This window comes from Pleurodeles waltl, chromosome 10 (genome assembly GCF_031143425.1).
Source record: "Pleurodeles waltl isolate 20211129_DDA chromosome 10, aPleWal1.hap1.20221129, whole genome shotgun sequence".
NCBI lineage: Eukaryota > Metazoa > Chordata > Amphibia > Caudata > Salamandridae > Pleurodeles > Pleurodeles waltl.
This window is the reverse complement of record NC_090449.1, coordinates 513,355,524-513,382,600: the sequence shown is the minus strand read 5'-3', so window position 1 is coordinate 513,382,600 and position 27,077 is coordinate 513,355,524. Positions and strand designations below refer to the sequence as shown.

At 44.1% G+C, this 27,077-nt stretch overlaps 1 protein-coding gene across 2 annotated transcripts in view; it reads right to left on the bottom strand.

Annotated features, from left to right (window-relative positions):
• The window catches only part of LOC138260785 (cathelin-like), a 211,905-nt gene that overhangs the window by 7,951 nt on the left and 176,877 nt on the right, over positions 1-27,077 (bottom strand). For both annotated transcript variants that reach the window (XM_069209238.1, XM_069209239.1), the window contains one exon: positions 23,932-24,018. In XM_069209238.1, coding sequence (XP_069065339.1) covers positions 23,932-24,018 — 87 coding nt within the window. The remainder of the gene's footprint in view (positions 1-23,931; positions 24,019-27,077) is intronic.

The window sequence follows — 27,077 nt, the reverse complement described above, 5'->3', positions numbered from 1 at the left end:
TCTGGGGGGATCCATTTGAAGGATTTTTTTAGGGTGCGGAGTGTGTGGAAGCAGTAGGAGGTTAGAGCATTGATTTGCTGTGTCATGGAGATGGAGGGGTCGAGGATGATGCTGAGGTTGCGTGCGTGGGTTGCGGGGGTGGGTGGGGGGCCTAGGGCGGTGGGCCACCAGGAGTCATCTCATGTGGTTTTGTTGGGGCCGAAGATGATGACTTCGGTTTTGTTTGAGTTGAGCTTGAGGTGGTTAGTGTTCATCCAGTTGACGGTGTCTAGGAGAGCGGCGTGTAGGTTGGTTTTGGCGGTGGTGGGGTTGCGGGTGAGGGAGAGGATGAGTTGGGTGTCATCTGCATATGAGAGAATGGTGATTCCGTGCGCTCGGAGAATGTTGGCTAGGGGGATCATGTAGATGTTGAAGAGTGTGGGGCTGAGGGAGGACCCTTGGGGGACTCCGCAGGTGATCTTGGTAGTGTTGGAGTGGAAGGGTGGAAGGCGGACTCTCTGGGTTCAGTCGGTGAGAAAGGAGGTGAGCCAGTCTAAGGATTTGTGGCGGATTCCCATGTTGTGGAGGCGTGTGCGGAGTGTGTGGTGGCAGACGGTGTCAAAAGCTGCGGAGAGGTCTAGGAGGATGAGTGCGACGGTCTCGCCTTTGTCGACTTTGGTCCTGATGTCGTCAGTGCATGTGATGAGGGTGGTTTCTGTGCTGTGGTTCTTGCAGAACCCAGATTGTGAGGGGTCAAGGGTGTTGGTTGCTTCGAGGAAGTGGGATAGGCGAGTGTTGACTAGTTTCTCTGCAACCTTGGCGGGGAAAGGGAGGAGGAAGATGGGGCGGTAGTTGGAGAGGATCTCCGGGTCGGCTTTTTTTTTTTTTTTTAGGAGAACGATAATTTCGGCATGCTTCCAGGGGTCTGGGTAGGTGGCGGAGTCGAAAGAGGAGTTGATTATGTTGTAGAGTATGGGGGCGATGGTAGAGCTAGCTTTGTTGTAGATGCGGTGTGGACAGGGGTCGGAGGGGGAACTGGAGTGGATGGAGTTCATGTTTTTTTCGGTTTCTTCATGTGTGAAAGGGGTCCATGTGGATAGTGTGGTGGGGGGTCTTGAGTGGGGGTTGAGTTGGGTGGGAGAGGGGTATGTGTGGTGGGTGTGTGTGATATGAAGCTGTTGTGGATGTCCAGGATTTTGTGGAGGAAGTGGTTAGAAAGGGCGTCACATAGGGGCTGTGTGTGTGTGGGGTCTATGTTGCTGGCTTTCATTGATGATGGTGAAGAGTTCTTTGCTGTTTTGGGAGTTGTCGTCAAGGCGTGTCTTGTAGTGATCTCTTTTGGCGGTGCGTATGAGTTGGTGATGAGTGCGAATGTTGGTTTTGAGGGTGGAGAAGTTGGTTGAGGAGGGTTCTAGTCTCCATATTTTCTCAGCTTGGCGGATTTGCGCTTGGAGTCTTGGAGTTCAGGGGTGAACCATGGGGCGTTCTTGATGTTGCGGGTGGTGATGTGTTTTCTGAGGGGTGCTAGTGTGTCTGCGCAGGTAGTGATCCATTTGGAGAGGTTGTGTGCTCCTGCGTTGGGGTCGGTGGTGTGGGGGGGGGTTATGGGCCAGTTGGGAGTTTAGTCATTCTGTGGGGATCTTGTCCCACATGCGGTAGGGTGTGGTGTGTTGATGGTAGTGTGTGGGGGGTTTGGTGAAGGAGAAGTGGACGCAGCAGTGGTCTGTCCAGAGGAGCTCGGCTATGTGTTGGCTTGAGGTGAAGATTGCGTCCAGTATGTGTCCTGCTGAGTGGGTGGGTGCGGTGACCAGTTGTTTGAGTCCGAGGTTGTTGAGGTTTTCTATGAGGGAGGTAGTGTTGTGGTCTTGTGGGTTTTCTAAGTGAAAGTTGAAATCACCGAGGATGATGTCTGTGGAGGTGAGTGCGTACAGGCTGATGCAGTCGGCGATGGTGTCTCAGAAGGCGGGGTGTGGTCCTGGTGGTCTGTAGATTAGTGTACCTCTGAGGGTGGAGTTGTTGTTGATGTGGATGAGGAAGTGCATGTGTTCAGTGTTGCTGATAGTGTCTTGGGAGCTGGTGGTGACTTTGATGGTGTCTCTGTGTAGGATGGCGATGCCCCCACCTGGCTTGTTGAGGCGGTCTTTGCGTTGGAGTTTGTATCCCTTGGGGGTGGCTATGGCTATGTCGGGTTCTGAGGAGGGGTTGGTCCAGGTTTCCGCGAGGAAGGCGATGTCAGGTGAGTGTGAAGTGATGAGGTCCCAGAGTTCTACGGCATGTTTGTGAAGGGAGCGGATGTTGAGGAGCAGGCAGTTCAGGTGGTTGTGGCGTTGGTGTGGTGCGTGAGGGTGTTGTTGCGGGGTGTGTTCTGGTTGTAGGCTGGTGTGCTGCGGGGTTGGTTGGTGGGGGCAGGGTGGGTGAGTTTTGTGTGGGGGTGTTGTGTTTGTTGAAGGTGGGGTCGCTATGGTTGGTGTGTGGTGTGAGGGATGACGAGCAGGAGAAGTGGCAGGTGGAGCAGGTGAAGGGGCCATGAGTGTGTGTGGGGCTAGATGTGGTGCATGTGGTGCATGTGGGCTGGGGGCCTGGGTTGAGAGAGGAGAGGGTGAGGGGGGAGTAGGTGTGTCTGAGAGGGCAAGGGGTTCTGGCGCTGGGCGCAGTCCAGGCATGGACGGGCGAAGACGTGCTTGCCTTTGGCGCGCCTTCGGCTGCCATAAGAGGAGGAGAGGGTGGGAGTGGCAGCTGGGAGGCGGGAGGGCCTGTCCAATGAGAGGGCTGGGGGGTGGGGCCGCCGGGGACGCAGCGGTGGGAAAGGGCAAAGAAGGAAATGGTGAGAAAAGGAGGAGGGAGGCGGGAGGGGCCGCAGGGGACGCAGTGGCGGGGAAAAAATCAAAAGGGAGCGGGAAAGGAGGTGATGCGGAAGGCGGAGCGGGGAGTGACCTACCTGCAAGCAGGGTCAAAGGTTGCTCCCTGCTAGCACGCCGCGGCTGCCGTAAGAGGAGGGGAGGGCTGGGGGGTGGGGACGCAGCGGCGGGAAAGGGCAAAGAAGGAAACAGTGAGAAAAGGAGAGGGAGGCGGGAGGGGCCGCAGGGGACGCAGCGGCGGGAAAGGGCAAAGACGGAAACGGCTTTTTGACTCTTATGTGATTGAACACGGTCAATTCTTTAGTGGAGCTGAAAAAAGTTATTTGTATGGTATTTTGTTATGTGTTTGATGCTGAGAAGAATGCATGTATGCTGATTGCAAAGGGGGGTGAGCCGCTGCAAGGAGTGAAACTGATGTCACGGTGTGCCACACTGATATTATTCGGTTGGTGTAGTGTTGGTATTGGTTGTCTATGTTACAAGGGGTCGCACTGGGATTGGGTGTTGCTGTTGAACGAGAACTGTGGACAAAGAGTTATTCCCTGGCCTGGAACAAAATCCTATCTGTGGTTATTAATATTTTATTGATAAAATGAATTGTTTTAAGGCCAGACGAGAATTGTTTACAGGAGATGTGCCTATACCTAGTAGAAATGCATAAGAGACACATCCCAAAGAAACCCAAGGTCATACACATACGGTCCCACACATGTATTTGTGTTGGTCAATGGCACAAGATCACAGAAAAAGAGGTGCATTGAGGTTTCCATGTTATGGCGCATTTAATCTGAGAATTATTGAAAACTTGAGGAAGGTATTATACAAGAAGAAACCACCTTCTAGACCTGCACAGCATGAGTCGCTGAACACTTGGGAATATGCTGCTCAAGCTAAAGAGTAAGAGAAGTATAAGGGAAGAGCTCGAAAAGCAGTGCGAACTTATACAGAGGCTAGATGGGATGCTGAACAAAAGAGATGGAGAACTGACATGACCAAGAGAGTTAGATTGTTTCGAACCTTAACAAGCAAAGCATTTGAGAGGGAGAAGGAAAAGAAAACGGACAAGAAGGTGAAGGCTGGAAAGTGAAAAGAGGTAGATGATATGAGTGCGATTATTGACAGTGATTCTGATGATAACCTTTTATATGTATTATTGGGAGAATGTCTACCTCTGTATAATGAGACCTGGGTGGAGCAGGAAATAACGCAAATGGTGGTGTGAATCTTGGATCAGCTATTGCCCCAATAAACATGAATTCTGGTTCAGTGGTGGTTAATTTGGTGAATGTGCCTCATGAACCAACGGGAGAAGGTACAGGAATTTGTGGTCCTGTTAACCCTACTATCCCAAACACTGCGGATGCTCTTACAGTCCCAATTACAATTGGTCCTGTGGTCCCCATGTATAAGCCGGATTTCCAAGGAAAGACAACTAATAATTTGGCTGCCCCTAGTGCAGCAGGTGCTCAGTGCTTCAGATAGTGCTGTAGCAAGTCCCGATATTAGAGGATTTGTTCTTCCAGGTCCATCACACAACTTCTACAGGTGTGACGAGTACTGATTCGACTTTGAATCTTACAGGGTGCAGTTCCATAGGTAGATATCAGTTAATGCCAACTTGGAATGTGAGCCATCTTCAAATTCCAGTGGAGGTACCCTTGGAGATGGAAATATTTCTAAGGTCCCTGTAGTGTCACAGAGTCTTAGTGCTAAGGAAATAGACAATTGGGTGAAAGCTTTTAATACTACTACTTCGAGTGATAGCAGGAGCTCTGAGTTGAGTCAGGGAGTGATTCAGTCACCTGTGAGAGACAACTTGGTGGACGTGGCTAAACTGAAGTTAGAATTGGACAAGATGATTAGTGGGAATCTTCAAATTACTTGTTTAGAATCTTGAAAATTAGCCTGTGTCCATGTGTAAAGATGTTACCAGATGTACAAGACAAGTTTATAACAAACTACCTGAGTTGGCTCAAAGATATCAAATAGACTTGAATAAGACCAAAGCTTTGCAGAAGAGTTACCATGTATTTTTTAATGAGAAAGATATAGCCTGTATGGGAACCTCAGGAATGAAAACAAAAATTAAATAGCTAATTCAGAGCATTTGGATATGGAATGAGTTAGAAAGTTGGTGGGAAAGTTGATGGATGAGAAAGAAGGAACAGAAGAAACAGACTGGGGAACCACCTCCTCCTGTAGCAGGAGAAGTGAGCATATCAAACTTCCCATTGAGAGAAGTGCCAGGTGGAGGTTATGTGCCTTGGAGCAGAAGTGATCTTGCTTCATTCACTAACGACTTTCTGAAGCTGAGGAAAAAGCCAGTAGAATGGTACAAACAGGTTGAGTGATTTGTGAAGATTTCCCAAGTGTTGTGGGTTGATTTGAATACTCTGACATTGTGGTTCCAGGTGACTTGTGGGCAGTCTGTAAGAAACCTGTTTAATGGCCTGAGTAAGGACCACTGAAGAGCCTATTGATGAAAGCCCTTTCACTGTTGGTGATGAGAAAGTATCAGCAGGTAATGGCATTTTTAAAGTCAAAGGTGTCACCCAAAGATATTGATTGGATCAAAATTGAAAGAACAACTCAAGAACCTAAAGAGGCGATTCATGCTTATTATGAGAGTTTTTTTCGAGGGTCCAAGCAATACAGTAGAATGGAGATGCTTGAACCAAAGGATATGGGATATTTTGTGTTGAAATTTGTGACATGATTAAGACCTGAAAATAGCATGAGGATTCAGCAGCATTGGATTGGTTGGCAACATAAATCAGTTGATGAAATTTCGAGATATGCAAAGTACTGCAGTGATGAAATAGAGATGAAACAGAAGAAATTGACTTATTAGTTAATGGCTGCTCAGATGAAGGTTGCTCAGAGAAGTAGTCAGATGTAGCCGTTTGTAGGTAATGTTGGTGCCATGCAAGAAGTATATCACCAGGAATCTACTGTGAAGCAGGGTAGCCGTTGAGGTGCCCCAATTCACCCTAGTACAGGGATGGACGTGGGTAGTCTGAAGAAGACAACTCCTTGAGATTTTGCAACAAATTGGGACAATGGAAGAGGGAATGTAGTTTTAACCCAGCTAATCAACTCTAGAGTTCAGGGTTTGTACAGTCCCTGAGTAACAAACCCGTACAGATGCAAAATGTGCAAAGGCAGAGAGTGCAGAATTTTTAAATTCCACAAGCCTCAGTGATGCAGATTCCACAACCACTGATGCCACAGTAAAATTCGAATGGCCCTAGATTGAATTCTAATCAAGTCCAAACATTAATTTGAATGTGTTCCAAGATAACAATCCCTTCCAACAGTACCCTATGTTCTACACATCTGAGAACTATGGCTCCAATCAGTCAGCCTTATGGTGCCTGAGAGGGGAGGATGATTGCATACGTGAAGCGGTTTTGGTGGTAGAATAGAGAGGTCCATTCGTACATGGTAAAGTGAATGGCCACACCGTGTCCTTTTTGACACTGGTGCTATCCATCCTACTCTGAGAACAATAGAAGTCCTTAACTTACTGCTCTTGAGAAAAAATGATCCAAGTTATAGGAATTGCAAACAAACAAATGACAACCCCAGAAACAACAGGAGCGCCTCTGAAAATAGGGTCCTTTGAGGAGAATCACCGATTTGTGATGTGTGATTCTAGTCCAGTGAATCTCTTGAGGAGAGTCCTCCTTTGCAAGCTCAACTGTGTCACCTATTGTATGCCAAAAGGTGTAGAAACTCAAACGCATGATGAGGATGTCCCCTTCAAATTGGTGAATGATGGTTCTTACTCTGCATTGCTTACCATGATGACTATCGATGACTTGCTGCCAGTCCTTAGAGATGCAGTCGGGTCTGAGGTTTGGGAAAGGACATTGGGTTTATCAAAGGTGTTGAACCCATTCCAATCATGGTGAAGTCAAATGCTGAATATCTGAGAATACTCCAATATAATTTGACACCTGAAACGATTGCTGGGATTACTCCGGTAATTGAATCTATGATTCAACAAAGTATATTGAAGGAGGTTATGGGGAGTCGGTGCAAATCACCCAGTATGGGCTTAAGGATGCCAAGTAGTAAATATCACATTGTTCAATACCTGAGGAAAGTAAACAACATTGTTGTTTCATATTGTTCCATGGTGCTAAATCCAGCTGTGATTTTGCTTCAGATACCATGTGAGACCAAGTGGTTCATGGTTATCGATTTGTGCCAGGCTTTCTTTTCTATACCCGTGCAGGAGGACAGCCAGTTACTCTTTGCATTTCAGTTCGGCAGTTGTGCTTTGGCATGGTTCTGAGTCCCACAAGAGTATACCTAGAGTCCCTTATCTTCAACCAGATTCCCAAGAAGAATCTGGAGTCCTTGGTCATGTACTGTAACTCAGTCTTGATCCCATATATCGACGACCTACTGATGGCATTGAATAGTAAAGAAGCCCATAAGCAAGATAGTATCATGTAGTTGAATCACTTAGCTGAGAATGGAAATAAAGTGCCCCAAAACAAGTTTAAATACTGTCAGAAAGAATTTCAGTATCTTGGACATAACATTGAGAAAGGAGTAAGGAAAGTGTCACAAGAGAGGATTTCAGCTATTGTGAAAATGAATCCTCCAACTATCCAGAGAGAAGTAAGGATGTTTTTGGAAATGGTGGGCTACTGTTACCATTGAATACCCAACTTTTCCCTAGTGGAGAAGCCCTTGCAGAATCTGACACACAAGGATTTGTCTGATCTGGTACCCTGAGATAACGATTGCTTGGTTGCCTTCCTAGAGCTGAGACAAAGACTCTGTTGTGTCCCAGCACTGGGAATGCCTGATTACAATAAGCCATTGGCACTTTTCTACAGTGATATGGAGGGATGCACTCTCTGTGCTTACACAGTTACATGAAAAGGCCTCTGGTCCCTTACTTTGCCAATCTTTATCCTATAGGTTATGCGCCGACAGGTTGCCTTAAAGCGGTGGTGGCAGTCAGTGTCAGCATAGAGAGGTGTGAAAATATAGTCACGGGTCAACCACTAACTGTTTATGTTCTCCCATTCCGTGGAATTATTGCTGACAAGAACCTAGACTAGGTTCTAGAACCCAGCATTTGACAAGTAGCTGCCTTACAAAGTATGAACAAACCATACTTGCGGCAGAAAATGTGACTGTTAGGTGCTGTGCTGTTCTAAATCTTGCTACACTGTTGCCTGTACCAGACAATGAAAATGATTGTGAAGTGGAACATGACCTTCTCCATGTCACTGAATTATGCACTAAGCAGAGACCAGATATACAAGATGAGCCGCTACTTGAGTCTGATTTTGTGTTATCTGTGGATAGCTCATGTTTACGAGACAATGGGGGACCTTTGAGAACTGCCTATGCAATCGGCACAATTTCAGAAGTTGGTGAAGCTTCCTGGCTTCAAGGAATATTTTCCACACAAGTGGCTGAATGGATTGATCTTACTAGAGCGTACTGTGTTTCAGACCAGCTGAAAGTGGTGATTTTTACTGATAGTCAATACGGCTTTGGTGTCGTGCATGACTTCAGACAGTTATATTCCCAGAGGGTGTTTATAGCATCTTCCAAATCAAGTGAGGAATATTCTTGAGGCATTACAGTTGCCTGAACAGGTTGTAGTGGTCAAGTGCTCTGCTCACCATAGTGGAAATGATCATGTAACTTTGGGCAATAAATATGTTGATGAGGTTGCAAAGTGCTGTGTTTACAATGTTTGTACCTTTAATGGAGAATACACCAATGAGGGAATGGATCAGATCAATTACAACTTTTTGTTAACAGGTACAGACACATGGGAAAAGGTAAATATGCTTCAGGAAGTGGTATCAGAGAATGAACAGCAGGGTTGGGCCAGAGCAATTCATATCAAGAGAGAGGATGATGACATTTGGGTTTTAAATGGATAGAAGATCTGTGTTGCCAAGTAGTTTGCTGCCCCCCAATGGCTAGATGTTTCCATTGCCCAGCTCATATAGTTAGAGATGACATGGTGAGATTGTTTAGCCAAACGTGGCTTAATCTCAAGTTCGGACTGATGGCCGAGGTGTTGTGTCACAGATGTGTTGTGTACCTAGCAGAACAATGTTGGAAAAATAACTGCAGTAACACTAAGGGCCTGATTCTAACTTTGGAGGACGGTGTTAAACCGTCCCAAAAGTGGCGGATATACCACCTACCGTATTACGAGTTCCATAGGATATAATGGACTCGTAATACGGTAGGTGGTATATCCGCCACTTTTGGGACGGTTTAACACCGTCCTCCAAAGTTAGAATCAGGCCCTAAGTCACTTAAGAAGATCAGGAGGTCCCTTTAACAGGATGGAGTTGGACTGCATTAAGATGCTTGTGTGTAACAGGCTGAGACATGTCCTGGTGGTCGTGTGCATCTTCTTGCATTGGGTTGAAGCTTAGCCGACCAAAAGAAATGGCACTGTCACACTGTTGTTAAGAGAACTGATTCCCTGGTTCTGGTTCCCAACTTCTCTAGAGTCTGATCAAAGGACTAATTTCAATAATGATGTCCTCAGATTGCTGTGTGCAGCACTGCAAGTGGAACAGGAAACTACATTGCAGCTATAGACCTGAGGCCTCAGGTCTTGTCAAACAGGTTAATGAGACACTGAAAATGAGACTGGCAAAAGTGTGTGCTTCAAATCTTTGAAATGGCCTGATGCTTCGCCTCTTGTGCTGATGAGTCTTCTCCGTGTACCTGATTGAAAGACAGAACTGTATCCCCATGAGATAATCAGAGGCAGAGCTATGAGGTTGGCAGGATTTCCTACGAATGCATTTGTAAACATTACAGATGATATGATCCTTGATTACTGCAAAGGGCTAGCTGACGTGGTGCATTCTGTCTCTCATCAGGTCAGAGCAGCCACAGCCCCTCTGCATCAGGAACAGTGCCATGACCTCAGTCCCAGTGACTGGCTCCTGGTGAAGAAACATGTAAGGAAAACATGTTTCTAGCCTCATTGGCATGGGCAGTATTGAGTCATCTTGTTGTCAACAACAGCTGTTAAATGTGGAGGTTTCTCTAACTGGACCCACACTTAAGGTACTCGCAGAGTTGAGTGTCCCCTTGATGTGACAGCAAGTTTTGGGAATGTTAGGACAACGCAGTAGATCTAACTGAACTTCCAGGAAATTAACATTGTGCTCGAACTTTACGTTTTCTGTGCTGTTGGATAGACTGAGCCTTTTCACACTGGATGTGATTTTTAGTGAAGTTGAACTGTGCCTGATTGAGAGACTTTCCATTGACTTTGTTAGGGAATTAAGAAGAGTACTGAGACCAGAGTCTGCAGAAAAGGAGAGGGTTGTCCATTAGAAGAACACAGTATATAGCTGAGGAAGATTCACAAAGACCTTTGTAAATAAATCTGTTGCAGTTTATCACTTGGACTTTGTTTTGCCTCTTTGCACAAGTGAAACTTAAGAGAACCATCACTGCTGCTGCATTTTATCAAAACAGGTCAGAATTTAGAGAAATCATGGAACCTGGAAACCATAATACTAGTAGACCAAAATACATATTTACAGGCGTGTTAGTTGTAACATTCATAGCAATAATCAATTTGCTTCTAGGATTGAGTATACCTTCACAGTCTGGTATAGAGGAAAGTAGATCTACTGGTGCCCCTAAAATTCCATTCCTTACAATGATAGAATGTGCTCATTATATGAGCAAGATTTGCATGTTGACACTTCTAGAGCAGCTCTCTCTGTAAATGTTTATTATAAGTTACTTTATGAGTCTATTGACACTATGGATGCAAGGGACTACTACGTTTGTATGCAATTACCTGCTTAAGGTCCAAAAGGCACCACGTATCATCACATTCCTATGACCTACGGAGTTTCCTGTAGTCCTTTATTGATTATACTTTATAGATAGGGTAATTTTCGATATTACTTCTCGAACTACGATTTAATTCTTCCAGAAGTTCCTTTGTTTAAACACATGAATAAAATTCCTTATTTCAAAGTTGCAGAAATAGCAGGTAAATATTTTGTATCTGCCACAAAATTAGACGCTGCATATGCACCCAGTCATGACTTGACTTGTGGCATGACAGAAGTAGAGAAGACGTTTTGATTCCTGTGGAAGACAGAAGAAGGGACCTACAGTCTAAGTCTGAAACAAATAAAGATGACCTTAAGAGTCAGCACAGGGGGAATGGAGAAGAAATTGAACATCAAATAAAGGAAAACCAACCAGCAATAGCTTTAGATTGACTGCATAAGGGAAGTTGTGCATACCAATCAACCAAAGTTATGTGAATCCTTACTTTATTGTAAAGAGTGAATGTGAACACCAATAAGATTAGGGGAAAGAATGAATTATTTCTAGATGGAAAGGACCCTGTGATACTTGGAGTATACATTATTTGTGGAAAGAATGCTTATTTCAAATTGCCCAAGGGATGGCAAGGTGCATGTTATTTATATCCTGCAGAACATTTTATTGATCCTGTTTGGGATTAAAAACCTAGAACTAGGAGAGGTGTGAGTGCTGGAGAAGTGGTAGAGATATTTTTGGTGCAAATACACATGTTCATCCCGACTTTACAAAAGTTCAGGGCAATGGTCTCTTTAATGGAACCAGCAACCCTGAGGATTCGCAAGGAGGGACAGACCTACTTTTGTTATGATGGCCCAAACGTCCAGGAGCTTACCTCTAAGCAGCAGCCAGTGGGATGGGACTGGCTGCTTTGTGTTCAATCCATGCTCTGTTCATACCAAAGGGACAAGGTGCGAGGTGGCATTTGGGCTTGATCTATCAAGGGAGGATCTTGCCATTGTGGATAAGAGGGGGGTTGGTCACATGTTTGGATGAACTGCATTTGAATAAGGGTAGCCCTTAATGGCTGGTAAGCTATCCCTATTCTCTGCTCTTCTTTATCCCACCCGGAAGTTGGCTATCTGGGAGGGGGAATCCTGATCTCTTGGGTGATAGTTTTGATCGGGCTGGGACTGGGCGACTGGAAGAGGTGAGCGAAGGGTGTGGAGATGGGGGGACTCATACACTCATTCTCTCCTGGTTAGACTGGGCGGGTTAAGGTTGAAGGGGGCGGAGGAAGTTAGCAGATGATCTGATCTCTTTGTTGCTTGATTGGGGGGGGGCAGTTGGCTGCACTATCCCCAGTATATTTACTTGGTCTTCATTTAAGAGCACTCATACACACTTGTTTCCTTTTTCGGCTATTAACGGTCTCAGGGACCGGCCCATAAGGCCTTTATGCTACAATGGATCACAATCACAACTACATAGCGGGGGTGGGCCTGTGGATAGTGCAAGCTTAGTTCAGGGCAGAGGATTGGCCAATGTGGCGTTTGGGTTTGAAGTGGGGGTGGAGGTGGAGGTGGAGGTGGACAGGGGTTAGTGGGGGTTCTTTTTCTTTACTTATTCAGATCATCTATGTGGATGAGTTTGGGAGTGGGGGGTTTTGCAAAAAGAAAATGAGGTTCAAGAGCATTTTGTTTGCTGAGTTAATAATTTATCTAGATCAATGTTCCCCTTTCTGATAGTATGTGCCAGATGCTTGTCTAAGTATGCCAGGGGGTAGCCAGGGGTGCGGTCCTGCCCAGCAAATACACATTCTCTCCCGGAATATCAACGGACTGAAATTGCTGCATAAGCGGAAGCTCTTGAAAGAGGAACTACATTAGTTACATCTGCATCTAGGAGGGTTACAGGAAACCCATGTCCATCTCTCCCAGACTTCTCTTCAAAATGACTTGGGGTATCATGTTTTGGCATCGGCATGCTTCACTTCTTCATGGAGGGGTGTAGCCTTATTTACCAGAGATGAGAGTTGGACACTGAAAGGCAACAGGATGGATGCGGGTGGATGCTGGCTCATCGCTAATGTCAGAAGAGGACAAATAGGTCTCACGCTTTGTATTCTGTACGGGGCCAATGTCAATAACCATAAGATCTTCAACAGTTTACTGTCAGAGCTACATTTATGGCTTGAGCCGCTGATAATCTGCAGTGACTTCAATCTCACTCTAAGTCCTAGAGTGGACTCCTCTGACGGTTGTATCCAGGGTGTATCCCAACCTACAAATCTTTTTAGAAGGGGGTTAGAGCCGCCCTCCTCCAAGTCATCAAATCCTATGCTATGGTCGATGTTTGGATGTTTGGTGCTATTATCGAACAAAGGAGCATGGTTTTATGTATTTTTCTTCCCCCTGTAAGACTTTATCCCGGATTCCTATGTTCCTCGCTAGTTGCACCTTTATATTGTATCTTAGCATTTCATAGAATCCGAGGGTCGTCTCTGATCATTACTCCCTGTCTCTTTTTATCCGGGTCGAGGCGTTACAATTAAATACTAAATATTGATCCTTGACGTTCAATTGGAAACTCCTCCTGGATGACGAATAAATCCACACTATCATTCAGGAGAACGTGCTTTCTTTTAAGCTTAATAAGGATTCAGCACGTATGGGATGAAGTTAAGGCTTTCTGTAGGGGTCATATCATGAGTTCTGCCTCATTCCACCAGAAGCAGGGGATACAAGTAGAGATCAATATTCAGTGTACCCTTACCCATCTGGACGTTCTGATGAGCAGCAGGGAAATTGCTCATGACTGGTGCTTTCTCACGTCTTTGGGGGAACAGTTTCTAATAGTTCAATCCTCTCTCAAGGAACTCATGCTTAATAATCTCATGAAGATGGCTCGGGTCAAACAATGAACCTTCTTTGAAAGTAGTAAAGAAATGGGCCATCTTCTGGCATTTCAAGTTCGGGATAGAGCCAACGTGCATGTTATTTCGGAGATCAAGCACTGCCGTGGGGAGATTGTGACCGACCAGCTCTCACTAGGCAGGAGTTTCATTGCTTCCAAGAGGAACTATGCAATGAGGAAGTAAATGCATCCATGGAGTTAATAGATCTGGTTTCTTCATCTCCACCATCATAGGAAACTGTCCGCTGCTCTGCAGCTCACGCTTGAGAGACCAATATCAGCTCTGGAAGTGGAAAGTGCTATAGGATAGCTGGCATGTGGTAAAGCCTGTGGTCCTGATCAACTTTTACTCAAACTATATTCTAGACTGTTGCATCTCATTGTCCCGGTTTATTTGCGACTTATTTAACGTGTTTGAATCACTTGGCATAGTTTCTAGATCATGGACTGAGTCCAACATTGTCACTTTCCCCAAAAAGGGAAAGGATCTCCTAATCTGTAGTTCGTTTAGGCCTATATCCCTAATCAATACTGATTCTAAAATCTATGCTCAGATCCTAGCCAATAGGCTTGCCATAGTCATCACTGATCTGGTCGATGAGGATTAACATAGCTTTGTTCCTGTGTGGGATACCACAGCACGTGTCAATTCAGAGATCACGGCACTGGAGGCAGGGTCTGCTCAGGATAGACCTGTTGGAGTGATAATGTTGGATGCCGAAAAGGCTTTCGACTGGGTATCATGGCCATTTCTATGGGCAGTAATGGCTGATTTGGGATTTGTCCATGCTTCATAGCTCGGGTCCATCAACCATATTAAATCTCATGGCCCGAGTACTCTGTCTGCGATACTCTTCGGGCCCAATCCAGATAAATTGTAGGACCCCCAAGGATGCCCCCTCTCTCCCCTACATTTTGCTCTCTATATAGATCCCTATATCCAAGCTTTGAAGTCCTCCCGGGATATCGCTTCTCTGCAGATCCATCTGTGAGAACTCTAAGTTCTTGTCTTTGCTGACAACATTGCTATCTTTAGCTCTCAGAGGAGGAGTCTCTGAGAGCTATACAGCAAGTGCAAATGAATTCGGGGATATTTCTGGAAATAAACGTAATCTTGATAAAACGCTGGTTCTCACCAATATCAAGCCCTCTAGTGATGATAGGTGCTGGGTCGAATCTGCCACGTATCTGGATGTGGAGGTCTCTGTGAAGATGAGCGACATTATCAAATTCAACTACAAGGCTCTCTGAAAAAAACTACAGATATATTTAGCAAGTGGGTTTGTCTACATATTAGCTTAATAGGATGATGCAACCTAATGAAAATGATAATCATGCTGCAGTATTTATATCTTTTCTGGTGTATACCTCTGTACCTACCCACAGCTATGCTTACAAAGGTTGAGTCAGGGTGTCAAACATTTATTCGGGGGTATAAAAAGCCTAGGGGCAATGTTGGAAGGTTGCAGCAGTCGCTGTCTAGAGAGGAAGGCGGACTCTTGCTACCAGACCTTCAGGTCTATTTTTCACTGCATTCCTACCTCGAAGTGTGAACCATGGGGGCTTGGGCATGTGTTCCTGGAATATCTCTCCTGGGGCAAATAATCATCTCACTTATCGGGCTTGTAGACACAATTTATTTTAAGTGCACTAGATTGAAGACATTAAAGGTTTTCAATTCTATTTGGACCTCTCTGAAAAACAAGATTGCATGGACTACATCTTTTGCACAAGTACTCATATCTCTGGTGAACCCCAACTTTCCTCGCTCAATGCATGATAGCTTTATTGACTGCTGGCAGGCATCCGGTTTATCTTTGTTGGGTTCTTTCTTTTAAGGGAATTGCTTTCTATCTTTCGTGATACTGTCCCAGCAATTCTTACTCCCTTGTGCCAGGTTTTTCCATTACTTACAAATCTGCTATTTTATACAAAGTTTACGGGGGTGAGATTAACTGTTCTAGCAATACCTTTTTCTTGAAATCTATTAGCCGGGTTTACAAACTCATACTTATTTTTCAGACTTTTGCCGTAAAATGGAGTCAACACCTCAGAGTCCTTATTACTCCTGAGGAAATGAGGCACACCAACATTTTATTTCATACGGTCTTGAATGTCTCTGGGTGAAAATTCACCAGTTTAAACGTATTAATGATTTTGACTATTCACCTTACCTCCTATGGGTCATGATTGTGAGGGGTGATTCCAACTTTTTTCGATGCTCTGGAGACCTTGCTGACTCTGTGCATATTTTTGCCAGCTACCTGGTTATCTTACATCTTTGGCAGTCTGTGGTTGCCTAATTGAATTTGCTTTTTGCTTTTACTCTTGGGTGGGATCCCAAATTAATCATGCTCGGCCATTCGCATCTTATACTGTCACACCTTGTGGGTGTCTACTCTTACACCATCGCACTGGCCCGAGTGATTTTGGCTGGACACTGATTGATGACCCAGGCTCCCAGCCCCGTGTTTGGGTGGCATAAATACATCAATCTAGGTTCTCTTGAATACCTAATCATCAATTGGGACGAGAGGAGCCTTCGTTGCTCTTCTTAAAGCTAATCACGCTCAGTAAACCACCCCACCCCACCCCTCAGCTGTCTCTTGTTCTACACTATGCCTGGTCTTTTCTTTCTGGGTATGCTACTGTATTTTTCCTGGCACTCCTATGGGATGGGGAGAATTTTTCAATTATGTGATGGTTATCTGATTTTTATTTTTCTCTGCCTCTTTTTTCTCTGCTGGTCTTTGATTTGAAACCTAAATATATATATTTTTTTTTAAGGAGATACTTTTGGTGCATTGTTTCCAGCTGTAGGTGTGATTCTGAATGATTTGAAAATTAGGAAGTTGTCTATGATAGTGGATCAACTGGCAATGAGTATTAAGTTCCCTATTGCTTGTAAGTACTGAGATTGTAGCTATAAGATCTATGGCTTTGCAGAACAGACTAGCGCTAGGACTTCTTCTTGCAAAGGAGGGCAGAGTCTGCCGGATGCTAAAAGTTCAGCAATGCTGTACTTACATGCCAGGCAAAAGTAAGGATTTTGAGAAATACATTCAGAACATTACTGGCTTGAAGAAGGATTTGGAAGGTTTGGAGGCAACAGGTGCATTGGAGGATATTGGAGATGCGTTTGCTGCTTGTAGGCAGATGGTCTGGAAACTTAGGAAGTGGAAAGGTGGGTTTTGTTCCGAAACCATTGTTGGTTATTGCCATTTGTGCAATAGTTTTATTGTGGGTTTTAAAATGTTTCAGAGGATGAAGCTAAACATGCAGTATGAAGAAAGTGAGTGGTTGTGGAGCTGGAAGATAATCTGTGTAAATAGTGTGATGACATGAAGCATCTGGAGGAGTCTAGACGGAAATTGAAGAAAACTACAAGGTTTTAGTCGGTCTCATTAAAAGATTTTATCATGATTGTGATGACCTAATTCATCATCAGAGGGCGGATTGATAATGCATAATTTTGGGTGCACCATCATACATTACAGGAGTGACATAATAATGTGATCGACAATACGCATATTGTGTGCTTTAACATTACTAATGTGAAGTGGAGCATCTGAATGGTATTACCAAAGGTGCATTCACAGAACAGAATTAGAAATTCATATATATGTGTGTTCTAATGTCTGATTTTAACATGCTGAAAAGTAGTATTCATGCACATTTATACTAATGTACTCTGATTATGGTATTATGGCAAAACTGCATATAATTTCAGGATGCGTTTATAACCATGTATTTCAAATGTGCATTCAATGCCATATTAAGTCCGTCCTGATGTCCAATTCCTGGGATGTGAGGTTCGATGGGAGTTGCCAATTTCAATTGTGCATGGAAGGTTGAAAATTACTGGTGTGAATGGCATAGCCTTCTCAAAGGTGCTCTAGGTGGTAATCACCTAGTTAGACAAGAGCAGATTCCCTTGAGACTTGGAGGGGTACAGACCTCTCTTTTCTTTATTCCTTTGTGTGGATTTATGTCATACACCACCTCTCAGACCTTCTACTGAGGTTTCTACTATGTTGACACTTTTTCTATATTTCATGAGACTTAATTACGATTTCCCTGTAGCTTAGTTTAGGATACTTAGATTACCTTTGATTCTCCAATGATAAGACAAGAGCGCTGCAACTTATAAACAGATCATTAGATTCTGTTTCTCATATTCCGTATTGCTTCAATAGAGCTTCTCATGTGCCTGGTGCTTATGCGATTCAACCTCATTAGACTCTTTACTTCATCTTTGGCGATTCTTTATTTATATAGCATGTTTTTTAGATTTATTTACATCAGTTTGGCTTTAAATTTGTAATAAATCATGGAACTTTATCCTCTGTCTCCTGGATTTAGTGTGTGACTAAATGGGTAACACTGTTAATTGATTTGAAGGTTTAACTCTCCTTTACCCCTCAAGAACCCCACAATAGGTCTTTCAGAAGAAGAGAGGCAAGAATATGGGCCTGAGCATAATCAACTGTTATAACAGAATGTACGATTTTGGGTAATCTGAAGTCCTTTTGTGACCATCATTTGTTTTGTTGAGCAAGGGTCTGAACCCTGGCATTCTGTCAATTCACAAGATTTACTAGTTGGAGGAAATGTGTCACACTGTGCAGACACTGGTGCCTACCTGCAGCTTTTCGAATTTCTGGCTCACTTTTTGGTTTTCCCCAGTAGACAGAACATCAGTGAGCATTCTAGAACCATTCCGTGATATTTTGCATTGTTTCATCAGCAAAACAAAAGACTCTATTAAACTAAAAGTACTCCACTGTGTTTTCGCACACACAGAAGAGAAAAGGTAGACCTTTGTATATAGAATTGGGCGGAAGAAAGATTTTACTTAAACATGTGGGAGGTGAGTCTAGCAACCATCTTCACTCCTCTCTATATTTGTATTGTGGCATGTGATGGGAGGTACATGTGCTCTGTGCATTCATGTAACATGTTTGTGAGTCCATGTGATGAGAGAATTGTATCATCTGTGAGCATACACAGAATGCAGAACAAGGTGTGAGTTCCCCTTCAGATTGCCATGTGTGTGGCAATTTACAGTTGTGTGTCAGAACCACTTAGTCAGAAATATTGTCTGTCATAAATATTGTGTCCTAAATATTGGACAAAAATATTGTCTCATTGGAATGCCAGTATTTATGGCACAATACTAATGTCAGACGGCACTGTGACTATGAACACACACCAAATCTACATGTAGTTTCCCCAGGCAAGCTTCCCAGCTCATCTGCAAGAATTGAAAAATCCACATAGACATCCTTCCAAGCACCAGCTCTCCAGAAAACAAAGGCCTTGGGAGCTCTTCCCACCCATCTGCTCAGAAATAGCTTTCCCCTGCTTGGGACACCAATAACCTGACCTTTTTACCACACATCCTTATCACCATCTTTGGTCTCCACCCTTATTAGAAACTAGGAACTCACAGATAACTCACTCAGGAAGCCTGCTGAAATGCATATTCATTTTACCTATTGTTGTTGTTTCCTCCACTTAAGTGCCTGGGGTGCCCAGTGAGATGCAGTTTGTGTTGTTTGGATGTAGGTATGGATTTGTATAACATGGCACTATTCATAATTAACCCTACTTCACACTGCTGTCTCAGCCTGTGAAAATATTGGTCTATGATATGACCTGATAAATTTAATAATTTAGGTTTCCAAAGAAACTCTGCAGCACTAGAACAGAATGACATTTGGTCAAGACCTCATGTTACTGTTCATCTCAATTCTATGACCACATCTAGGATCTGAAGAAGCCCTCCTGCTGTGCCCTGGTGGGAATACTGCAGCAGTGATACCCAGAAAAGGGAAGGAGTGGCCTGACCCTGTGATGAAGACAAGAACTCAGCTGACAGAATCCGGCATGGAAGTGCTTAGCTGGTGCCATGTAGAATGTGTACGATAGCTCGCCTATACTGACAACCATATTCAATGGTCTACATCACCAAAGTCAAAGATATGCCAAAACCTGTGAAAGACAGCACCTGCGAGCCTGTGCTGTCTTTTCACCCTTACGACTTTCTGAGAACCTGTACCTCCCTTCATACAGCAAGTATCTTTCACCTTTTTCATCTAGGGGTGTGTCAGATAGGCTGTGGCTGGTCATGCTAATTTTGAGAATAGTTTCAATTATCTGTTTATGGCTCTTGGTTCCGTGACCAGCTATTTAAATAATACGAGCCTATAACGGGCAGAAACCCAAGGAGACCTTCTTTGGATGGTAAGCCCATTTCCAACACCAGTAGTCCTACAATTAGAGTATTGATGTATGATACGGAGCTGTAGCTGGTGTCACCTGCACTATTTCGGGTGCTTCTCTGTCAACAACCTGCAAGTATTTTTTGGCCCTATTAACTGGACACTGGAATTTTGTTTTTGAAATCAGTTGGTTTTGAAAATCAGAAACATCCCTTTTTGTGGGTTGGGAATACCAGCTAAATTCTCAATGGTGGATCTTGGGGGCACATTGTCAGCCACCCCATTTCAAACTCAACAAGTCTGTACCCCTCTCCCACAAAAGGCAAACATATCATATGTAGTAGGTACATTTGTATTGTTCTGTCTGTCATTTTAAGTAATTGAAAAATAAGAGAGGCCCAAAAAGTTCAAAGGAAAGCTCACAATATCTAGCCCACAGCATAATATTTTCCATAGAACCCAACGTCATCTTGACTAAAACAAACCTTATTACCTTAAGTGCTATGTAACCTTTTGGATCAAATTTGAGCTAAGGAGCTGCGAGGACCTAATGGGGTTGTGCTGTTCATCATTCTTATTGTTTTTACTTTCCTAAATAAAGACTTGTTCACCGTAAAACACAAACACAACATTGACAGGCCATTGAATGTGATTACTGCTTCAAACTGTTTTAAAGTTCTAAACCTACAACTACCTTCTGAGGTTTGTCTTGACTGCTCCATCTTTCTACCCTTGGCGAGTCAACTGTGCAAGGGAGTACCCTTGTTATCCCTTGGAGTGCAATAGTACCAAAGGCGCTGGATACCAGTTGTAAATGATAGCCCTCACAGAGGAACCCATTGGATGGTCCACCACTCGCAATGTATCACAAACACTTTCAAGTCTGCAGTAATGTTCCAGAGTAAGCCACTGGTAAGTGAGTCAAATCCTTCAGACAGATTGGTGAATTAACTGCAAGAAATGCACTAACTGAACATATTGTTCTACAAAGTCTTGCTCGATGTAATGCATTCAGGAACATCACAAAGTGTTGAGTAAAGAGTGCCGTAGGTATGGACCCTACCTAGTATGAGACTCTACAAACAACACAAAAATATAAACAAGCAACTAAAGCTATTGAGGGGCATTTTCACAGCAGACTCCATATTTAACTCAGAATCAGACAACAGAAGCATTGAGTACCATACACAAAGCCTCAAATATAACTGCGGTAACTAATAGGGCAGACACAGAGTAGGTCTCCTGTTTTGGGAATGGAGAATATTCCTCACATTCGGAAGCTAGAGTAGAAGTAGATGTTTTAAGTACCTTCAGATAAAGAAGAGTTAGGCAAAGAGACAAGAGAATGTATTTGGATCACTGTTATATAATGATCAACTAGCGGAAATAACATTGTAACCCACTGTAGTCACAATGTACATCTTTAACTACTGCTTGAGTTGTCTGGAGTGCTCTTTAGTTCAATAGCAGAGTATCATAACCGGATGTGTGGAGGCATACATCACTGTCAGTGGCACCGTCTGAAAGGAAATGTTAGCTGCCATCCTCTGCTATTAGGGAGTAGACTATTATGTTGTGCCAGTGACGTAACTGGCTTTGGGACATTCAGACTTTGGACTCAATGAGAGGAGGGGAGTCTGAAAGATAACCCGCTGTGTGGGCCCTATTGGTGTGGTCCCGCGTTCATGTGGTGTAAATCAATAAATGCTAGGACAGACTAGCGAGGTCAGGAAAAGACCACCTGTGCCAGCACTAGTGTGAATACTACCTTCCTGTTTCTGTGTCATTTATTGCAGGCCCGGTAAGCCTGAGAACATTACCATAGCACAGCACCAATACACAGTTGGCCCTCCTGATCTCTGAGAGTCGCCAACATAACACTGACAACGGGGATTGTTGCACTGACCGTGCTCCTGGGGTGCCCCAGCTGCTGTGCACTGGTGCACGGCGGCCGTGTGTCTTTCTGATGTAGTGGTGCTTGTGCTGTTCGATCCGAGTAGTGCACAGGACCCTACAGTGCTGATCGGGTGCGTTTCAGGTGAGCCAGTCTCACAAACACGATGTGCAATTCCTTGGGTGCCAAACCTAGCAGCATCAATCAGGCGCAGGCGAGGAGGCTATGCTTCTTCAGAAAGAAAACAAAACAAAGGAGAGGAATGAAAATGGACTTCGATAAGAGTTCCTGTGGCTCTGCACACACGTTTTTCCTCAATATATGCACCACTTTGCGAGGCTGGAGCCACCAGGTGCCCTCATTACAGTAAGTGGTACACTGACACTGATTGTCGGGTTGCTTCAGGTGGAGGAGGAGTACAAAAGGACCATAGCAGATCCTGTACCAGAGGGAGAGCCCAGGAAACCACAGAAAGGAAAAATGAACGGAAAAGAGCCACGATGGGGAAAAATAAGACCCTGTTGAGGACCAAGGTGTGGTTCTCCTTGATGGACGAGCAGATGGAAATGATGGTGAGAGTGTTCCCATGGTACCAGGCCACTGGAGGGCCCAGTCCACCAGCTCCTGTGTTGACCGAGAGATAGACAGAGAAACTGTGGGTCTGCCCCAGTTTAGACTTCAGGAGCATTCCGGTGGACGACATGCCATGGCATTAATAGACGACTATTTCAAGTATCCTTAAGTGGAGATCATAAACTCCCAAAGTGCGCAGGAAATACTGCCAAATATGGAAAAAATTACTCCTTCAAGGGTTGAGGACAGACAATGCTCCCCCTTACAGGGCCAGGAGAGAACCTCGTACCTTAAGTCCCTCACCATTACTCACAGGAAAATCACCCCCCACTGGACTCAAGCCAGCGGGGAGGTGAAGTAGTTCATGAGGTGTCTAAACAAGGTTACCCGAATAGCTCATGCCAACCAGCAGCCTTTTGAGTGGGCCATCTACTAGTTTCTGCTGGAGTACCTCCAAACTCCACATTCTACCATAGGGCAGGCTCCGGGGCATCTTTAAATGGACCGAGTGGTCCACGACTCCATCCCTCACCACACGAATCCCATTGATAATCAGCGAGTCTTTGAGAAAAGGCAGCCATACAATGATTGTGCCAGTAAGCACCATAAAGGCCAAATGTCCCACTTCAGAGTGGGGGAGCTAGTGCTCAGCAAAGACCGATTCCAAGGGAGGACGTTTAGACTGCCATTTGAACTACAGCCCTAGACCATTGTTCACATCCATGGCACCAAAGTGACGGCACATAAGGGTGGGAAAGAAATCACCAGCAATGTATCGCAGTTCAAGCAGTTCCACATCCCGGCCACTCCTGATCCAGAGACGGATAAGGCAGACACCCACCTGGACGATGTGACAAGGCAGGAGGTTTGGCCTCTAGTAGATCCTGTGGGTGTGAGCAGTAACTCAGATAGTCTCAGTCCTCCTGGGGTCCCAGCGGGTAGGCCAGAGCAAAGCATGCCAGACCTGATGTTGAGTAGGGCCACTTGCACTAGGGATGGACTGCGCAGCAACCCGGTGCCCTCGACCTATTTGAGGGATCACATAGAGCCAGACACCCCTATATCAGGTAAATCTGCTGTGTCCTTTATGTTTATCCAGATGGAGGTTTCACACGGTGTTGTTTTCACTGATAGATTGATATTGTTGATCACCGGCTCTCTGGGGTAAGGCCCAGGATGAAAGAGTTTTTGTTTTGCTAAAATGCTATTTTGTTTTTGGTTAAAATAGAGTAGGGATGTTACGTTGTGCGAGTGACTGGCTTTCGGACTTTGGACTCAATGACGGGGGAAGGGAGTCTGAAAGGTGACATGATGTAAATCAATAAATGCTAGGAGAGGCAGGCGAGGTCGGAGAAAGACCACTTGCGCTAGCACTAGTGTGAATACTACTTTCCTGTCTCTGTGTCATTTATTGTAGACCCCAAAGGCCTGAGCACATTACCACAGTGCAACATTAATACACAATTGGCGCTCCTCGCCTCCGAGAGCTGCCAACATGACATGACTATCTCGCAAAAATGCCTGGCTTCAGACACTTAACTACCCAAGCCTGCAATTTTGCTGACGGGCATCCCATCAAACAGACACCCACTAAGGCAATGCAGTCGGTATGTAGGTCTTTCTTATGAACGAGACACATGACAAAAGTAAGCTGCTTAAAGCAATCTTCTTCATCACTCTTCCATACCTGTAGCTCGTTGCATTCCACCGATGTCAAAGGTGCATCATCATTGAAGTCGAGAACTGTCATCTCCGCGTAACAATCTCTTAATTTCTGATGCAAGGGAATACAATATGATCAAGATTGATTTAGTACATTGATCCTTGATGACGTTTAAGTACAATTTGAATTGTCTAATTTCTAAATTATTGAGGACTTATTCAGTAAGTTAGGAGTGGTCTAACGCCTTACTGTTCCATAATGAACGCAGAAGAAGGACTACACATACTGAATAATTTGTTTACATCGAAAAGTGATTATTTTCATTAAAACGTTTAAAACATAACAGCATTGACAGGCATACAGAAAATGTATCTTAGAGATGACACACATTTGTTTCACTTTGAATATTTTAGATTTCTGCGCATCAAGTCAAAGCTACTTCGCCCACTTACAAAATGGAGGCCAGAAAACATAAGCTAACTGAAATCAAAATTACTGTTACAAAGGTATGCCTTTTAGTTCCTTACACCGGCACAATGTGGCATCAGGCAGTAAGAAAGACTTATGGAAAAGTGGTAGAAGATGACCGATCCCTTCATCTCGTTCTCCCTCTGAGAACCAATCTCATCTATAAAGGTATAACGATAGCCGACCGAGGTGAGCAGCAAAATTGGAGTAGATTTCAACCCTTCAGTCGAGGAGTGCAATGAGTACTATATTATGAGGTAAAGCGAGCCCATTCTAAAAAACTGCATACATAAAATACATTACATTAAATTTTTTTAAAACTAATGGGAAGTCCAACCCACCCAAACATTTAAGAAATGGTCTGTTTTCCCGTAGATATTTCTAATGTGTTTACTTAGGAGCCACTAGTAGGCTGTGATAGAAAATTTTACAGGAAGACCTAAAGCCCCACTACAATTTTTTTTACCTACAACAGCAGCTATGTAAAAAGTTAAAAGCACGCTTAGCAGAGGGCTAGAGATGGAAAGTAACAACCAATCCTGACTCCTGATCCCCTTTAAACTACCTGTGTACACAAGCAAGTTCCCTTTTCTTGCTGCTCACAGCGAAATTAAACACACCTCTCTGCTCTGTGCCATTGTTTCTTCATGTTTCATGTTCTTTTATTTCAAAGTTAGTGTGTAGTTGTTGCTGGTTTTTTAATGATATGTTTCAGTATTTATACCGCCTCGGGTGGTGGTCTAAGAGCTGTTCTCCCATGTTTTTAATTCTTTGGCCAGCACTGGTCCATACAATCATCGTTTGCTTCAATCAGTGATGCAAGCCTTCCCCTGTCCACAAGTTCAGCGGGCTCTTTCAACTGTGCTGCAACAGTTTTACGCAGCCCATGTGCCCATGGATACCAGAGGCCATTTGTTGGTTCCATATTTTACAGAGGAGCTGCCATATTGTTGTGCCACAATGTTCTTTTGGCTATGGAAAGAAAAAGTGGTTCCTGTGCATCTACGTTTTTTCTTTTCCCTTCTGTTAGTTTATGCTCCTTTTTAAACCATGTCCTCCCATAAACGTATGTTTGTGTTTATTTGAATAGTAAAGCAAACACTTGATTGCTTCTAGACACTATTAGAGAGGCTTCCACTGTAGATTAATAGACTGCTTATGGTCTAGATTACATGGTCACTGGCAGTCAACAATTTAGTCCTACATTAATTCATAAATTATACTGCACGGCGAGTGTTGATTTGGTGTGTTAGTTGGGTGAATGGTAAGCTTGTATTCTTGTGAGTCTGTTGGGTATTATCGTGGTGAAAGTATTCCTGACCTTGCGAGTCTTTTCATTCAAGGGTTTCTTGTTGCAAATTCCAAAGTTATTTGTGTTTTGCTTGGGGCTTTTTGGCAGGCTGCTGCTGGTTACTATTGTTCTTCTACTATACGCTGCAATCTTGTAAATCTGGAATGAATGGGCTCAAAAGTTGTGTTTTTAGGTGTCACCTAACATCATGCGTGTGCTGTTGCTGCGAGAGGTGCTGCATCGACTAAAGGGCATGGAGACTGCCCATTGCTCACCATTTGCTGGCTTGATTGTCATTCTTTTTAGCTGCCTCCTAATTTGCCACCATATGTCTCACATCACTTCCTCTATTTCTCCGGAGCACAGGCCAAGTACTAATTGGTTTTACTTGATCAGTGTACTTCTGCTGTCCCTCCACTGCTTGTGCTGTGATTCAGAGTACTTTTTTTCCCAACTTTTGTAACCATCATTTCCACGCCCATGCTATGCATTTGGGTTGTTTTTAACTTCAGTCCTACAGGTTTGTTTGTTGTTGCCTTAACTTGTTTTGGAACGTGTCACTTCCTTTTACAGCACTAAAGAAATGGCATGGACTATTAAAGCAGCTTGTGAATTTATTTTACAGTTCAGCAGTTCGTTTTATAGCACCAAACAAATTGCAAATGAATGATAGGGAGTCTGTTTGACTGCATGTGTTTGTAGGCTGTGCCTCTTCTCTCCTCAAACAAGCTATGTGTCTGTTTAAAGCGTACACTAGTCTGAAAGCGGATGCCAATAGCCTTTCCAGAAAAATCAGTCCTCTCACTTCTGGCCAGGCTACCACTAAGCAACATAAATATTTTGGACACATCTGTCCCATTTCAAACATAAAGTTTGTGGCTTCTTAAAGTGCCCCAATTTGGGCAGCCTGCAGTTAATCCATTTCAACTAAAAACCTGTCCTCATTCTCATATGTGTTCTAACTCTTCTTTGTGCATACAAAGTGTGTGCCTGTTAAGAGTGCTCAGTTTTGTGCAGCACAACACCTATTCAATTTCTCCTTTACTGAAAGACTTCTAAGACTCCCTATATTCATATGTACTTAGGTGCAAGAGATGTAACCTAAGGGCCACAGCTACATTCCACTGGACTCCAATCTACCACACTCCACTCCAATATACCACACTACCCTTCACTCCACTCCAATCTACCACAATCAACCTCACCCCATTCCAATCCAATCTATCCCAATCCACCCTTCTCCACCATCATTTACACCTCCCCACTCTAATCTACCCCAACCCATTCCACTCCCATCTACCCCATTCCACTCCAATTTACCACAGTCTTCCCAACTCCACTCTAATCTACCCCCACTCCACTCCAATATGCCCCATTGCTACAAACTACCCCACTCCACTCCAGTCTACCC